This window comes from Aphis gossypii, chromosome 3 (assembly GCF_020184175.1).
Source record: "Aphis gossypii isolate Hap1 chromosome 3, ASM2018417v2, whole genome shotgun sequence".
NCBI classification, from domain to species: domain Eukaryota; kingdom Metazoa; phylum Arthropoda; class Insecta; order Hemiptera; family Aphididae; genus Aphis; species Aphis gossypii.
Window position 1 is genome coordinate 52,006,208 of NC_065532.1, and position 18,966 is coordinate 52,025,173.

The window sequence follows — 18,966 nt, forward strand, 5'->3', positions numbered from 1 at the left end:
ATAATATACAATAGGTATATGCATATCGTTTAATGTTTATAATAGGTATAGTGTATACGGTATAATGATACGTATTGATTATTTATTAAGATTGAAAGAATTCATAGTACATGATAAACAATTATTTATTGATCTGCAGTGATCACTAATTTAATTATGTTACTTTTATGCCTATATAATATAAATACCTACCAAATACGAGTCGTTTGAGATTATTATTATTATTGTACATAATTTATATGTATTATGTATATTGTATATATTATAGAATATCGATATAATATAGTTGAATATATTATTATGTACACTAGCTGTCGCGGCGGTCACCTATAAACTTTTTACTTAATATAACTATAGGAATAAATTTCGAGTGATATTAACGCACAGCTGGTGTGTGTATAATATATATAATATATTATATTATAGTAATTAGTATAGACTATGGTATATTGGTATATTTTAAAACATATTATAAAAGGAAATTAAAAATTGGCAAATAATTCAGCATACTAATTTATTATCAAATAATATACAGCTGTTGTGCTTGCAAGACATTGTTTTATTATGGTCTCGCCAAGAGCGCATGCTCATTAAAAGTATAGGTATACACTTATAAACTTAAGGTATATTATATTTCAGGTACACATAATACAATCAATGAAAATCCCGTCGTCATCGCTGATAGACCATTTCAATCTGTTTTTATTTATCACATAACTCAATAGTCAATCGTTTAATAAAATAATCTGGTATGTCAAAAAAAAAGCTAACTACTAACTTAGTGTTTTTTTTTATAAATAAACAAAAAAACTTACCAGCAACAAGCGAACTCGGAAAAAGGGTTGTAAATAAAACGTACTTATCTAGTATTTACAAGAACATTTTAAAACATCTTAGGCATTGTCGTATTACATTATAATATTAGGTGAATCCTTCACATAATTTAACATTAGTAAATATAGCTTTTGAAATATTACACGGTGACCTCGAGCGTCGGCGCCTCAATTTCTGAGCAAATAGATAATAGAACAAACTGTTTAATAGTATAACATGTTAATCACAGCGCTGTAAACATGATAATATTTCAATGCCGAGTAGACGTGTTCGGCGGAAGACCTCTAATTATTATACAACCAAATCGCGTGAATTATTTGTCTCAATAAACACCTATTTGACTATTTGGTCGCAAACGCTACATGCACGTCTATTATTATATCGTAAAAAATAGATTGCAGTATAGATGTATAAAATAAATGTATATCATATAAATATTTAATATATATGTGTACATATTATTACATCGAATATAATATAGACAATATGGGTTTCCTTTAAAACGTCCCTATTATTTATGCGTTTATATAAACTGGTTTTAGTCATTTTTTTGGTATTGAGAAAATCGCTGTTGAAATAATTTATTACCTATCCGATTTTATATGTATTACGATTCCGTGATATTATTATATTAAAACCATTTTTTCGGACACACGACACAACTATATATATTATATTACGTACCTTCGCTCCACAAGCGGTTTAATTGGATAATGACTAATTTCAAACCGATAAAAATATTTTTACGGGTTTGTCATGCGCAAGCGCGCGAGCGAGACATAACATAGTACATACAATATACATATAGAATTGATCTTGCACACCATAATAACATACTATCAATGATAATTTATATCATATTATACTTCACTATATATATAGGAGTATATATTATAAACACGCACGTTCTATTACTTATTCCCTATGTCTACAACCTAAAACATATTTCATACGTTGTTATTTTAATTTACACCGCTTAAAATCTAAATAAAATGCTATGTCTGCGGGACACAGGCGTGATTGGGCCCAACATTTCGAGAGGGAAGTGGGTGGTAAATTAATAAGTCTAACAATAAGGTGGGCGGCTGCAGACCGGGGGAACAGTTATTTATATTATTATTAATAATTGTTCATAACTAATAAAGCTTAAATGTATTCAACAACCAATATACACCCAAATAAAACAGATAAATACATTATTTTTATATTAATTAAAAAAAAAAGATAATGTTATAAAAATGTCCACAAAAACGTATAGTTACACTAAGCTTATATATTGTATACTAACAAAAAACTTTGATGTATTGAGCAAAAATTAAAAAAATGTTTTTTTAAGTCGAATTCCGAAAATTATAAGCACCAGTATTTATATTTATTATATATTTATAATAAGAATACATAGGCACAATTTTTTTTTTTAGTATTTGATATTGACAAAAATTCGTCAAAATCATGAATATTTGCAAATTATTTTGTAGGTATAATTCATAAAAAAATTTGCATAAGTAGCTAAGAGTTGAAAATTTAATACAAGATTTTTCATAAGTTTAGTTTACAATAATTATAAAAGAACTTAAATTTTGGTGTATTCAAGCCATTAAAACATAAATCACCTTTTTTACCAACCACTGGAAATTACATCTTAGGCTAACAAATCATCTTCGTTCAGAATCGTTTTTCATATACAATTATATCTATCATTATTAGATTCAAATTTAACACTCCTATAATATATACCTAAAGTAATCCACACGGGTAATCTAATGTACAGCCGAGCGGTATCCACTTACCCGCTTTTTTTTAATACAAACCTTATATTACACTATTTTAAATCTTTTGATACAATTTTGAATTATAAATATTTTTTTTAAATACCTATAATCTATAATATTATGTTTATTTACAAATATATATCTATATCCAAATTACTGAATGTACTAAAAATAATAATAATAATTAATAATGTACGAAATTTTTTATATTTTAATAATAATAAAAAAAAAATACATGAAACCCAAAAATTAGGGCCTACCTATGTTTAAACATTCTTAATACTGTACATTTGGTTATAGCTTCTTTAACCTCTATTGTTAATTTGGCCAATCTGAATTTGATTATTATAGGATAATTCAAATTTGACATACCAACGGGCATAATATAATAACTTAAGTCCAGGCGCAGTTCTAGGATTACATTTTCATATGGGCAACAGTAGATTTTATAATTAAGTTATAACTGCAAATAATATTCCTTATTCCCCCTCCCCTTCCCAAAAAAATTGTTCAACAATATATGTATGCTTATAGCTTCCACAAATACCTTAAATATTAGCAGTAGGCACATTATAGTATGTAGCGATTAATCTTTATAATATTAATTATAAAAGGTAGGTAATAATTATAGGTATATGTATTGATGGAGATTTTGGTGTGTCTCCTTCAATTATTTATTTAGCCTTATATTTGGATAATAGAATTGTAGATAAATGTAAATTATCATCATAATTTATCAAATGATAAAACATCTTATATTTTTGTATAAAAATTACATTTTAAAATAAGGGACACCATAAATTTAGGAATGAGCAGCTTTCCACCCAGCCCATACGCTATAGAATCGCCACTGCTTAAGTCATTATAAGTCATCAAAGTTAGATCACAAATTAAATCACAACCGATTTAACTAATTTATTATTATAAGCATTCACTACCTCAATACCTCATAAAGAATAATGTGGCAGAGTAAGTACAAACTACTATACATAACTATATTTTAGTATAAGTGGACAAACGGAGACACCATTTACATAACTATATTTTAATATAAGTGAACCGACTGACTACGAGACCTAGAGACCGGAATAAATGTTAACTAAAACAGTAGAACACGAAGGACAGGCTTTAGGGACTAGAATATATTTTGTTATACATTTTTAATAAATGTACCTATTGTACCTATATTACTATATCATGTATCAGGCAAACATATGATATTTTTGGAGACTTAATCCCCCACCGAAATATTTTTTAAATATTTTTTGAAAATTTGGCCATAAACATATTATAATTTTAAATTTATAGTTGATTCATTTCATACATAGACTGTACCTATATAGTGATTACGGGTTAGCGTATTAATATTCAAGCACAATGAATGCAAATCGTCATCGTGCAGTTTTTAGCAGTTGTGCGTTAACTAACGATATAAAGTCAAGTCCTAATGTCGTTTATCATATTTTATTTTCAATATTCTTTTGTTCTCACAACTCTGGGCCAGGTTGTAAGTAAAAAAAAAAAGTTCTCTTTTCTTATATTTTAGCCGGTCGCCAGCTGCACTGTAGTGTTATTATACATTATACACTCGTTCCTGTATATTGTTATGTATATTTTGTTGTATACAAATATACAATTCACCTACATAATATTACATATGTATAAAAAGATATGTAGGTACTTGTTCGCGGTGTACCGAATGCAAATATTATAAATAAAATTAATTCTAGTTTGTTAATTGTTACATACCAATAAATTATGTTCGCAGTTGTGAATCCAGGGGGTTTATGGGGCTTTAAAGGTCCCACTATTTGGACGTGTTATGTAATATTATTATATATTCATGGCACGTAATATATTAATTACATGTACCAAAATTAAAGATTTATATTTTTTTTCCGAAATAAATATAGCCCCCCTTATAATTTAGATTTCCAGATTCACGCTTATTGTATGCTCGTCTTCATTAAAATGTATACCTTAAATATTATTATAGACTGTAGAAACCTTCACCATGCACATAGACAAGGAAAAGCAAAATGAGAAGCATATAAGTAGCATGTAAGTTAACAATAAGTAACAAATAGGCAGGTAATTAAAAATATGACCAAGTATATAATATGTATATTAAATAAATATAGTATTCATTAATTAATATATTAAAACAACTAAAAAGATAAAATATTTGGTAGATATAATTGCATTTTAACTACCATGCAATTTTTTTGATTTTTTTTATTGAAACATATGTACTCGTATTTCAACGAGTTAAGAACGATAGTACAAAAACCCAACCTCATATTACTCCAAGTGGTTACCACCCCTCCCCACTCACAGGTTGGCTATTTTAGCTCCGAGAGATTTGGGGACCGAGCCCTTATTTAATTCAAGATCCTAAGAGTTTGACGACCGTAGCCGGTAGGTGAAATTACTTAAATTTATATACTCACTAGAATACGTTTTAATCGCTCTATATCTAACTTCAATATACTCAATATAGAGACAACTTTAACCTAACTTTATACACAATAATATCTATATTAGGGGTATTTCTATTTAAAACCAACGAGTAGTATACGATATAGCACAAATAATTGTCATCATACGAGTAATTTTATAATAATTATATACCTAATAAAGTACCTAATAAATAATATTTTTTCCGGACATTTTTACTGTTTACTATACAATTTTTGTGCTTATAGTTAATTGAAATTCTAACGTTTTATTTATTTAGTCCTTAGACGAATAAAAACAAAAAAATAAAAATACTATGAAATTTGTATACCTATAGTTTCCTATATACCTACTTAAACAATTCATTATTATAAATGAGTGATTAAATGACTAAAATTAGTATCTAGATATATACATTTTTTTATCTATACTTATTTACATTTATATAATATAATAGTTGGTATATAATATAATAATATAATATGTTATATTTTAAAATTAATATAATAAATATTTTATTACTAATTTATCCTAATTATTTAGTAGAAGTTATTTTTTCGCGGTACCGTCATACCGATCACCGATGATAATATATCTAACTGAGTATGAAATTGTATAATACTTATTATTTATTTATTCACCTGTAGATCATCTATAGAAAGTTCCAAAATACGTTTGTTTCAGAGATTCTGTAATTTGCAGTACACACACGACAAAGGTACCGATTATATTTAACAAATAATACAAAATAAAAGGAAATAAATACCTATATTTAAACTATTATAATATAAGTAAATAATGTTATATTATAACAGATAAGTAATACATAGTGTATTAGTATTATAATATATTACACAAATACAAAACAATTAAAATTAAATCAATTTTTAAACCTTTTGAATACGAATTATTTAAATTAAAACGATTAATAATAATATAATAATAATGTTTCAATTGTTTGAGTTTTAAGTGTTTTAACTTCGAGTCCGCGAATATCTTAATTTGTGATTCGACACACAACGTCCTAATGTCACGATATGTGGCTCAATAATATTCAAACTACTACTGGCAACACTGTCTAGTGAATGTTAAATATAAATGTTAGATTGGTATCATTTATTGACCTTGGTAATCTAGTCATTGGTATCAACCGTCAAACCATTTTAATGGTATCAACCATGGTAGAAAATGAAATAAAATGAGAATCACCGTAAAATAGATAATAATATTATTCTATTCTGTGATATTATTATTTATTTTATTTTATCAACAGACAACAGCTGTACCCTATAGCTGTTGCGGAGAGCGGACGACAAAAACAATAACATTATTGTCATGATCTTACGTTTTATGGCATAGAAGACTGCGGTTTAAAAGAATTATATTATATAAGGTAACAACCATAACAACACGATGATAATTATGAGTTTAAATAATAATTTATTCCTATTCCCTACCATCTAGTTAAAGTTTCTATTTTTATTTATTAAGTTATTAATATAATATCACAATTCACAGTAAGTTGTGTGAAAAATTTTCACAAATTCGATTGCTTTTTTAATTTTATTTTATACTATCGAAATATTCATCTTTCAAATTCGCTACAGGTAATTTTCTTAGAAATTTACAGCTCAGAAGGTGAGTCGTATCACTTAATCATTACCATCGTATTTATAACGTTTTACGTAGAAGCCATTGATAGACGATCCGGAAGTTCGGTTCGAAGTTATTCACTTGACACTCCTCTGCCAGTTAACGCTAACAAATAAAATTTTATATCTTGTACACAACTCTAAGTATGTGTTCTGTATCTAATTGAATGTTACTAAAGATTTTCGGTTGATTTTGATAGTTTTATTCTTCCCGAAATCTGATTTCAGTAAAAATACAATATGAAGTAGTTGTAGATGTATTAATAAATTTCCGCGTAATAAACATTCTAAAAACTACAGTAGCAAGGTCTATGACCGTAAAAGGTGTAATAATGTATAATACATATATGAATTATCATGTACTGAATCGAGAATCAAGTCCTGGTTTATTCAGTTTATTGATTGCTAGTTTTTAGTCAATTCCTTTGTGATTGTTAAAAAAAGATTACATTAGGTTCTAGTACTTATTTCCATTTTCCATTCAGTTGTGATATATGTTGTGTTAAATTCTATTAATTTTTTCTGATTTTCACTAGAACTAAAAGATATTTGTTGTGTATGTATTTAATAAGACTAATTAAATTCTAGGTATTATTTTTTTAATTTTTGGTCTCATTTCATTTTTCGAATATCACTTACCCACTATGTAGGTTTGGTTTATTGACTAATTGTTAGAAATGTGCTAAATATTATAAATTATTTATGATTACATCAAGATAATAATACATTTAAACTAATTTTAATACTTTGTTTGTTGTATAAGATAAATTTTTGTTTATTTTTTTCATAATTGATATCAATTTGTTAATACTTTCAGTGTTTATAATTTATTTTTTAAATGCTTGTGATAATTTAAATTAAGTTTTTAATATTCTTCTTCTTCTTCTTCTTCTAAGTTTTTAATATAAGTTATTTAAACTAATATAATTTTACATATTTTATATTTCATACATAAATATTATTATGATAAATGCCTTCTATTTCTATTATTATTATTATGTATTAATTCTATTATGTGTACTGTGTAGTATTAGGTTGGTAAAATACTGAAATTTTGTTATTAATATTAATTGTATTTTATAATCTATTATTATCTATCATTGATTTAATTACCTTATAAAATATATTTATAAAGTTAACCCAGAGGAAATAATGTCATATCTAATTAAAAATGTCTAATAAAATTGTCAACAAATATTAGTCAAAGCATACATTTTTTTTTTTGCAGTTATTAAATCTCATTACACGCTAATTAAAAATGAGTTCAGAAAATACATCCAATAATGATCAAAATAATAAAACAACACCAAATAAATCTATTCCCGGAGCTCGTCAAGAAATGTAATAGCTTAATATGATAGTATTTTTATTATTGATTATTTTATATCCCTTTAAATAATCTTCAGGTTAAATAATATAACTGCTGCATCACCTCCAAGGTTCTTATCATTACCTGAAATTATGGTAGCTGCAAAAAAATTGGAAGATATTGCTCTTGTTCACGAGATAGCAGTTAATAAAAATTTCAAATTGGAACCTCAAGAACCTCCAAATAATAGGTAAGACTAGTAATTAATTGATCATAAAATTATAAGCAGTATTATAATGTGTTTTATTCTATCAGTTTAATGAAACAAGTCAAAGACACTATGCACAAAGCATTTTGGGAGTTGTTGCGTGAACAATTAAATAATGATCCTCCTGAATACACTCAAGCTATGATACTGTTATCGGAAATTCGAACAGTAAGTAACATTTTTTTTTTTATTATTGTTATATTAATTAAGAAAATAAAATTATCATATAGAGCTTATCAAGTTTGTTGTTGGACCAGCATACTAAGTTAAAAGAAGAAATTTGTCAAGTTTTAGATGTAGAACTTATACAAAATCAGATAGACAATAATTGTTTGGATTTTGAAGTAACTATAAAATGACACAACCAATAAAATTAAAGTAATGATTGTCTTAATTTACACATTTTCTTGTCAACAGTATTATACCAAATTTATATTGAATTTGATGTCAAAAATATGTGCTCCAGTAAGAGATGATTCGATACATGCACTAACGCTATTAAATGATCCTGTTGATATATTTAAAGGAATAATAGAGGTAAATTACTAAATTAAATAATTACTTAAACCTTTGTAACTGATAAAATTATATATACTCGTCTACATATTATTTTATTTAGTTTTGTTAAGTAATTTCAATAATTTGTTATCATTTTAATAGTTGGAATAATTAATTTAATTAGTAAAATGTGTTAAGTACCTAATGATAGTCTGAATACTAAATTGAAATGTTTCATTATACCACAGAATAAATTATTAGATAACATATTGATATTAGTAACATTGTTTTACAAGACTAAAAATAACAATATTAAATTATTACAAAATAATTTTAATTAGCATATTTAGTATAATGAATTTTTGAAAATAGTCATTTAAAAATAATATATAATCTAAAATAACTTAGGTGGATATTGTTATATTATTTATGAAGATAGAAGATATATAACATAAAAAAGGTAAATTTTCATATTCTATTCTTACATATTATTTTGAAGTTATAGGCTATAGCAGATTAATGATTATCTTGCCATTTCAGTAGTAAAAATAATTTGTGCTATATTGCAAATATAAGTTTTAAAAAGGTTTACCTAATATGCTGTGGCTTATTTTAATTTAAATTCTATTATTAATTTAAAAATTATTTTTGTAGCATTATAATCCTATGTAATTTATTTTTATTTTGAATAAGGGTTTTCTGATTGAAGTGTAATGTACTAATGTGGTCTACTCGATTGAAATTCTGCTTTTTAGTATTTGTATTAATTACAATTTATAAAAATAGTTAAAGCATATTCAATCATATAAAAATCAATAAAAAGTATAAGTAATATAATAATTTATGATAAGTCTTAATTTTAACTCTTCAATTACTCTTTACTTATATTTACATTAATAAAGATGATAAGATAATATAAATAATAATAATACAGGGTGGTTTTTTAGTATAATACAATAAGATAATCTTTTTGGTTGAAGGCAGTAGTTAGACTATTCTGTTACGGAATTTTTAATCAAATCATTACCTATTAGTGTAAAAATAAATAATGGAATAAGTTTACTTGCAAAATACTTATGATTTAAAATACATTAGATGTTTAAATACAAATTAATATTTACAGAATATTTATAATTATCAAATTCTTTATTTATTCAAAGTAAATTATTAAAAACTAATAAGTAAAGAAATTTTTCTTAATATAAAAAATGTAATGAGTACTTTGTATAACATTATTTATATTTATATACATTTTTGATTTTGATATTATACACTATTCACTCAGATACTATAACTATCAACATTTTTTAGTAAATAAAATTGGTATACATTATAGAAAACAAAATACTAATTTTTGGATAATTGTTTCAAAAATGTAATTTTTGTAGTGCACTAATGCTTCAGTAGACTGTTATTTACAATAAAAGTTATTTAAGTTAAGACATTCACTTTTTAATTTAAATATTGATATTTAAAAATTAAAAAATATATGTTGGATGCCATTGGTATTTATTTAATTTTAAAGTTTTTTACTATTTGAGTTTTTATATATTATAATTATATTAAATATTAATACATATTCATTTTTAGAATTTGAGCTTGATGAAACTTGACATGGCGAATTTCACAATAACTGCACAACGACGAGCATTGAATGCCTGTAGTGCTGATTATGAACGAGAGAAATTTGAAGAGTATTTAAAAGTTAAGCCAGGTAAATTCCAATTCTTTTTCTATGTAAATTCAATTCAATTAAGTTTTTAATTTAAAATTATTAACAGATGCCTTAAATCTGACTGCCGAGTGGTTAAAACGCCATGTTAATTTTGAAAAGACTACAGAACCTTATCATGATATAATTGTACGAGCTTATATGGAAATATTTGATTGGGATGAAAACGTTATATTCCCAGAGGTGATAAAGTTACTATCTAATATATTGTTAATTAATAAATTTATTAAATTTATTTTATAAAAGTACTTAATGTTTATGTACTAGCTGATTATTATTTTCAGGCCTTATCATTGGATAAAGATCGATTTTTGGAAACTAATAAAATGCTAAATCTTTTGATTCTCGCAGCATCTACATTTATTGTGACAATATCAACAACTACATCTATTATTCCTAATAATATGGAATTCAAAAAAAGTTTAAAAGATCTTATTTTATTCTTGCTGAAAGATAATGATTCCAAAAAGTAATGATTACTATTTTGAACTTGTTAATTTATAAATAGTATTATGTTAACTCCATCATTTTTTCTTTTTTTTTTTAGAAAAAATGTCTTGTCAAATATAGTAGAGCATATTGTTCTTTGCTGTAATAAGCATTTATGTGTAGTAAATCCAGATGGACCACCTGTTTTACCAGATATGGTCAGTGCAATTGAAACTCAAATTTTGTTAATTGAAAATCCTGACAATAAAATAAGAATTTTAGTTGGTAATATATTTGTGAATCAATATAAATGATAGCATATTAATTTTTTATCTCATCTGGTTATTACTATAGAGAGGCGTTTTAAGGAGTTTATTACTGCAGTCATCAGTTCCGACAACGCAGTTCCCCAGCAATGCCCACTTGGTTTGTCTGCATTCAAAGATGAATTGGCAGCCGTTACTGGCAGTTTTTTGCATCTAATCACATATAATAGAAAAGTATTTTCTAAATTTTATGATGATATATTAAAAAATCTTCTGAATCAATGTGATTTGATTTAATTGTCTTTCAAATTAAGTATACTAAAAATTAATAATAGCTTTTATTTCATCTAACGTTTGGACTAATATTTTTTTTTATTATTATTGATTTATTTTTATGGAACATGAATTATGACCAAATTAGAATCTAAAACAGTATGGAATAACATTTTGTTACTGTAGGTACAATATATAATATAATATTTTATTTTAATAAATTATATTGCTAAAAAATATTATTTTATAGTTTAATACTTCATTATGTATACAAATCATTGTTACTTAGCACGATATCTAATATCATTTATATGCTATAACTTATACTAATGATTATTATAAAATATTGAACTATTAAATAGCTCCTATTTTTAGTGAGCTAAAATTTTTTAAATTATCTCTATAAAATATGTTTATATAAAATACATACATACACACTAGTTTGTTGTACTATAATTCTGCTGAATTTATTTTATATTCTTTGAATGAACATTTATAGATAAATGGAACTATACTCTGTACACTTAATTCCTTATTATATTAATTTGAATAATTTAGGAGTATACAATTGTTATTAATTATTGCACATTTTAGTAAAAGTATTGTAATAATATAATAATTATAATATTTTGTATTAACCTTGACTGATATTTTCAATATTGTTCTAAAGCTTTAAAGCTCAAGTATTGTTATACTAAGTTAATTTTAGTTAATAGATATAATACACATTTTATTTTATACATAAATTAACACGTACTGAATTTTAAAATATATGATTTATTTCATAATTACTAATTATTATTATTATTGGGTAGTATTCTTATGTTATTCAATACAAAATGCATAATTATATGATAATTAAACTAGAAACCAATGATAAATCTTTGAATAATACGATAAAGAATAATTCTGCATAAAAACAGACAGATAGATTATTACGTAAGATAATTTTAACAAATATATTTTTTGCTTTATTCAGAATCTAAAATTAAAGAAATTATTGGATTAGATTAGGAATAAAGTACTAAGTTTAAAAAACAAACAAAAATAATAACAATTTATACAAAAACAATTATGTACATTTATATTGAATCTTAATTAAAAAAAAAAAAACAATTATAAAATATAATGTTTATTGTTCCTAAAAAGGATAATATAGTTTCTATATTGTTAGATATTAAGTTTATTCTAGTCCGGATTTGTGATTTTTATCAAAGTTTGAAGATGTACATGGTTTTTTCTCAAAATTATCAATACAATTATATGAGACAGCAGTACTTATTAAACGCTGTTTAATAGAAAAGTTTTTAAAGCTATCAGGAGGGAAATGCCCTTCACAAATGTACCTATTAGGAAGTTTTTCTGGTTCAATTGTAAATAAACTTGTGTTTCCTGAGAAGATAAACCAAATATTAAGTAAATGACATTATAACTTTCAGGATTAAAGCTAGATTAAAGAATTTTTATCATATAATTTTATATTTTGACAATTTAAACTAGGTATCAAAGTAAATCAAAATTAAGAATTTTTAACCTTATTTCAACTTTAAAGATTATAAAATTTAAACAAAAATCATTTATTTTTATTTTAATTACAATTATTTATATAGGTAATTTTTTGTTGTACAGGGATAAAATTAGAAATAAATCATGTCAAATAAAAAAATAAGTATATAATTAGCGTCAAATTCTCTTTCATATCATAGGAAAAAAAATTATTTATTTACCTGAATTTATTATCCACATTTCTCTGCTCTTGTTGTTTGGAAAACAATAAAATCGTAAATTTGGATACAATTTCTTCGACTTGCCACAATTTACATATTGACATTTGTTGCCAAACATTTTTTCAGTCAACTTTAGACTTAAATAAAAATTACTTTTTGCAATATTATAAGTACTGATCGCCATAGGCACCTGGAAGGGGGGCAAGCTGGAGCATTTACCTCCCCTTGGCTTTTCAAGAATATATTTTAAATTGAATGTTTAAAGATAAATTACTATTTATTATATAACAAATCCTAACATTGCCCTCTCCTAGAAAAATTTCTGCGGCCACCTATTATGCTGATCGCAGTGACAAGGTTTGCCAGTCACCACTGATGGACACCATTAAAATAGTACAATTAATTATATTAGATATTCGATAACGATTTATGAAATACCTTTATAGATTTTAATTCATAGTAACAGAATGAATTCTATTTCAATTTCTTATTTATATTTTATTTTGAATAAATATTCTAATATTCTACTTTTTGAATGGTAGTAGTTATTTTAGGCTGCAGAATAGCATTTAGCTTTGACATCCTCAAAACGTAGTACCATAGACCTTATAAGGTCTATGCGTAGTACGTACCTACTCCCTTAGTCCCATCCGCTCTCGTACTCTCGTAGTTACGTCTTAAGAAAAAATTTTTTCATCAATCACGTTCTAACTTCAAACTGTGAGTTTACAATAAGTCTATGAATGGTTCTTACACAGTGTTGATAAGCAGATGAGTGATATCAATTACTTATCATTAATCGTTTTACCGGTAACGTTTGGAGTGTTTAGACTTGACAACTATATGAAACGCGTCTCAAATCTCAATATAATATTATGTTTCGTGGCTACTCGTAATAGTTATACGCCGTCATCTTTGAAGCTGTTTTCATATTATACTCGGGACAATATAATTATTAAAATGTAATACATTGTGTAAGAAGTTACACGATTTTTCTTTCATGCCGACTATGGATTTTCAGTGATATCTGGACCTAGGTAGTCTTCAAACTTAAAATGGCAAGTTCCTTACACGTAGTCATTACGTGCCTGAAGTTGCTCCTATTGCCATCCTAGTGAGTGGAGGTCCGACGTAGGATCTTTATTTTATTTGCCGTTTTTACAATTTTATTTCTCTCTCTGTTTATCTACAATCATGCTCATTAAATTGTTGTCTTATTCTGTTTCGACAGTTATTCAACCGATTTTGAGGTGCACCGCAATTGGTTGGCCACGACTTACAGTTTGCCTGTATCCCAGTGGTATTCAGCTAAACATTCGGAATGGACAATCGACTATCCACCACTGTTTGCATGGTTTGAATACTTCTTGGCTCAAATAGCTGCCTTTGTCGATTATGACATGTTATCGATACACAATCATAACTACTCATCAGATGCCACTATATTCTTTCAGCGGTTTAGTGTCATCATTACTGATTTTGTGTTTTATTACGGATCTCGAAAGTAAATATTATTCAAATTGATTAACAGTGTTTTATATTGTTGGCTATTAAATACTTATATGATGAGATATTTTATTTAATTATACCATTAAGATGAATAATACAATGTTATTTAATATTTTGTGTTAACATAGCATTTTTAAACCCTTTTAATAATAAATAAGTTAAAATGTACAATGTTGTTTAAATGTTTGCTAACGTATTTCCTTTTTACCAAGTCTAATAATTTTTTTTTTTTTATTGATTGAAATTAAACTATAAAATATTTTATAATACTTAGGTATTTACAAACAGTAAAATATTGTTTAAAATTTAAGAAGTACTTACTATAAAAAATAAAGTTTTTATTGTAAAAATAAAATATTAGTATATACCTAATATATTTTTATGTGTATATAACTTAAATTATCATGTACTTAAACTCATCACTTATTGTATTAAATAGAATAATTACTCATAGTCTGTTAAGTAATTTATATAAAACTATTAGTTGCTTTTCATTCGTTTTTCATTTAGAAATGTAAATAATTACATTTCTTTAATAGCTATAAAATAATTAAATAGTTTCTAACTAGTAATTTGTAATAGAATAATGTCATGGTTAAACCTTTTCAAAATATTTGGTATACTACATATTCAGTATGAAAGTTATATTATTTTTAGATGCGCTCAGTCAATTGTATTACTTATGAAATCTACAAAGAATAAAAAGAAAAAATATTTAGATGAAAGTAAAATTTCTGTATTTGTCATAGAACTCTTGTTAACAGCTAATGTTACATTATTGCTTATTGATCATGTACACTTTCAGTACAATGGCTTTCTTTTTGGTATTCTACTTATATCAATATCGCACATTCTAAAGGTAAAAAATATTACTTTTAAATTATAGTTTAATCATATATTTAATAAATTATGTTACTTTTGCTAATGTAGTTTTTATTTTTAGGGTGAAAACTATCGTAGTGCTGTTTGGTTTACAATCCTGTTGAATTTCAAACATATTTATTTATACTTAGCACCAGCATATTTTGTTTACTTATTAAGACACTTTTGTTTTAAAAAAAAAATACGATTTACATTGATAAGACTTATAAACTTAGGTTTAATTGTTCTCTCTGTAACTGCTATTTCATTTGGACCTTTTATATTCAATGGTCAAATTTCACAGGTACTATTGAATATTAACTATATATAAATTTTATTTCTACTAATTTAATTTATTTTTAGGTTTTTAAACAGCTATTTCCATTCAAACGAGGTTTATCACATGCCTATTGGGCACCAAACTTTTGGGCCTTGTACAATACAGCTGATATTGGTGCTAAAGTTATATGTATTTATAAATTTCTATGTTTTAAATATTTTTTTAAAATCTTATACTCATTTTCTAATAAAGAATTTTTTCAGATAAAGACTATGATTTAATAAAAAATAATAATTCAGTATCAATGACGAGAGGCTTAGTTCAAGAGTTCGAACATACTGTTTTGCCGTCAATAACTCCTCAGATTACATTTATTTTAACAATTGTTTTTATGTTGGTAAGTTTTAAGTTATTTCTCATTTGTTTTAAACTTAAAAAGTAAACATTTTTTTGTTAAAAATATAGTTGAAATATATTCTGTTTAAAATAAGATCATTACTGGGTGGCCGAGTAGTGCGCATAGGCATGACTTACTATACATGGTAGTGTAATGGTACAGATAATTGGCTTGGCAAAAATGATAAATAGGTGTTATCTGACCCTCACTCGACAAAAACTGGTCACTGTTCACTACTAATCTTATTTTGATAATTATACTTAAATTATATTTCTATTATTTGAAAAGAAAGTTATAACAGTCAATGATTAAATGGTGTTTACAATATACTTTAATAATAAATTATAAAGAGTGGTTTAGATTCTAATAATCTATTTTCATATGCAATGATAGAGTTTAAACTAGTTGTTTTCAACCTATTCGGATCTACAGCTTTTCTGATTTTGAAAGTCAAATTAGTGGCTCCCTTAACTTTACCTTTACTGTATTAACTGCAAAATAAACATGTAATTATTAATAAGAATCTTTTCATTTTTGAGACTTTTTATAAAAAAAAATTTAATAATTAATGGTATATGACTAACTTGATAATAAACCACAACGCCCTTGGGAGGCATGATACATAGGATGAGAAACTCACAAGTCTAATACAGTAGAAACCCTTTATAATGACATATTGGATGTAATGACCTTAGATTGTAGGTCCCTGCAAAACTCCTATATTGTATGTACTAATTTGTATTGATTATTATGATGTCTGCATAATGACTATACCGATTTTATGATGGTTATATTGGACAAATCTTGTCCGAAAACAAATTTTGAAGAACTAAAAAAAAAAATAAAAGCGTAATTTTCATATAAACAAAGTTTGATCTAAAGTAATAGATTTTTTAAACAAAATTTTGTAAATTTAATTAATTAATTTAAATAATTAATAAATATTTTTATCTTTACTTTTTTTTTATATGTATTGAAGTTACAATTTTTTTTTTCATTTTGGTTATCATAACCTATTTTTCTTGGTCCCTTGCAATTTCTACTGTATATTAATTTAAACCTTAAATATAATATATGAAATAATTAATTCATACATAGTAAATAAGATAAATATGTAATTAACTAATAAAACTATGTAGAAAATTGCTGTATATTTAGTTATTTTATAAAATGAGTACATGTTTTAATTTAGATCATATATTGAGTTTGAGGTGTTAGAACAATGGACATTGGAATTATTTCTTTTAATTATTTTAAATAAATTTTTATTTCTTGTTCATGTAGTACATTTATATATTTCTAACTCCTTGATCAAAAAAAAAAAAAATTATATCTATAGGTATTTGTATACAAATACATCATTATTTGTTTTTGCATATAAAATGTATTAATAGTCCCAAAATTATTAAAAAATAAATATTTATAGAACCCAAAATAATTTATAATACAAAAAGTTATTAAATTTAATTGTTATGACTATTTTATTAACTAATTTTAATATTAATGTTTCATTTTCAGCCATGTTTATATAAACTTTGGAAATCCAATAGTAATCCAATTGATTTTGTTCGATGCCTTGTATTATGTGGTTTGACTTCATTTATGTTTGGTTGGCATGTTCACGAAAAAGCATTATTACTAGCTGTCATACCATTAACGTAAGACATTTAATGTTTCTTTTTTTCTAATACTTAAATAATTACATGTTTATTTTTTTTTACAGACTTCTAATATTTACTTCTACAAACGATTGTTCCATGTTTTCAATGCTATCAATCATCTCTACTTATTCTGTTTTTCCATTATTGTTTAAACCGTTTGAATTCATTACTAAATCACTATTACTTATAGTTAATGTTTCATTTTTGTATAACACTGATAGATTTAAATCATTGAATCGTATAGAGAAATTGTATTTAATAAGTCTAGGACCATTATTGTTGTTGACCGATGTTGCATGGATGGTTTTAAGATTTGATCAAAAATATCCATTTCTCCCATTAATGCTTACTTCATTCCATAATAGTACAGGTGTTTTTTATTGTTGGATAAAATACTACTTATATTATATTTGCCAATAAATCCTATAATTTCAAGGATTTACATGTGTATTTTAAAGAAGGAGGGAATATTAAAAACAATGATTTATCAATCTTTGATTTAGAAATATCTTAAGAATTATGACTAGGTATAAAGTACAAATTGATTGTACTTATGTTTTTATTTAACCAAAAATATATTTATACCTATTGTCAAACTATTGCAAAGTAGAAAATAACCAAATTTTCCATAAATTTGTGTTTTTATTCTATTCTGTTAAAGTATTCAAACATAATATAAAATACAAAACAATACTAGTTATTAAGAAATTGTAAATTATTTAGCTGTTAATAAATGAGTACCTACTATTTTATTTTTAATATAAAACCTATATACATCAAGCCTAGTATGTATTGTACAAATGTGTACCATTCATGAAATCTAATTGAATATAATTAGATTTTTATCTAAGATTATATGTAATGAGCATATAAATTGTGAATGCATAATGTTTGTTTCTATCTAATACAAAGAGTCCACCATACATACACCTGTATAATGCATAAAGATGAATGACATACAGTATAATTTAAGGTGTTAATTATTAATCATCTATCGTCGTCGGCAAAGATTCGTGGCATTTTGGGTGACGGACAATAATA

The 18,966-nt window shown here is 25.0% G+C and overlaps 3 protein-coding genes across 7 annotated transcripts; 2 read left to right on the forward strand and 1 right to left on the reverse strand.

Annotated features, from left to right (window-relative positions):
- Window positions 1-6,293: 6,293 nt before the first annotated feature.
- Window positions 6,294-12,278, forward strand: LOC114119252 (T-complex protein 11-like protein 1). Of its 3 annotated transcripts, none has more exons than XM_027980754.2 (11): window positions 6,294-6,456; window positions 7,944-8,056; window positions 8,122-8,274; window positions 8,340-8,460; window positions 8,523-8,636; window positions 8,710-8,829; window positions 10,381-10,504; window positions 10,572-10,705; window positions 10,807-10,991; window positions 11,070-11,236; window positions 11,306-12,278. In XM_027980754.2, exons 2-11 carry the CDS (start codon window positions 7,974-7,976, stop codon window positions 11,512-11,514), a joined length of 1,410 nt encoding a protein of 469 aa, XP_027836555.2. In that variant the 5' UTR covers window positions 6,294-6,456; window positions 7,944-7,973; the 3' UTR covers window positions 11,515-12,278. The 3 variants fall into 3 exon arrangements, with proteins under 3 accessions (XP_027836555.2, XP_027836557.2, XP_027836556.2); XM_027980756.2 differs by lacking the exon at window positions 6,294-6,456 and adding an exon at window positions 6,519-6,670; XM_027980755.2 differs by lacking the exon at window positions 6,294-6,456 and adding an exon at window positions 6,556-6,701.
- A 145-nt stretch (window positions 12,279-12,423) lies between these two features.
- On the reverse strand, window positions 12,424-13,877 carry LOC114119229 (uncharacterized). Its single transcript, XM_027980728.2, has 2 exons — window positions 13,218-13,877; window positions 12,424-12,882 (listed from the first exon to the last, which is right to left on the reverse strand). Exons 1-2 carry the CDS (start codon window positions 13,399-13,401, stop codon window positions 12,674-12,676), a joined length of 393 nt encoding a protein of 130 aa, XP_027836529.2. The 5' UTR covers window positions 13,402-13,877; the 3' UTR covers window positions 12,424-12,673.
- Window positions 13,878-14,032: 155 nt separating this feature from the next.
- LOC114119251 (probable dolichyl pyrophosphate Glc1Man9GlcNAc2 alpha-1,3-glucosyltransferase) lies at window positions 14,033-18,363 on the forward strand. Of its 3 annotated transcripts, XM_050203705.1 has the most exons (9): window positions 14,033-14,179; window positions 14,239-14,331; window positions 14,449-14,721; window positions 15,384-15,585; window positions 15,670-15,891; window positions 15,951-16,056; window positions 16,131-16,264; window positions 17,783-17,922; window positions 17,988-18,363. In XM_050203705.1, exons 2-9 carry the CDS (start codon window positions 14,273-14,275, stop codon window positions 18,343-18,345), a joined length of 1,494 nt encoding a protein of 497 aa, XP_050059662.1. In that variant the 5' UTR covers window positions 14,033-14,179; window positions 14,239-14,272; the 3' UTR covers window positions 18,346-18,363. The 3 variants fall into 3 exon arrangements, with proteins under 3 accessions (XP_050059662.1, XP_050059663.1, XP_027836554.2); XM_050203706.1 differs by having other exon boundaries at window positions 14,052-14,341; XM_027980753.2 differs by having other exon boundaries at window positions 14,053-14,331.
- The last annotated feature ends 603 nt before the right edge of the window (window positions 18,364-18,966 follow it).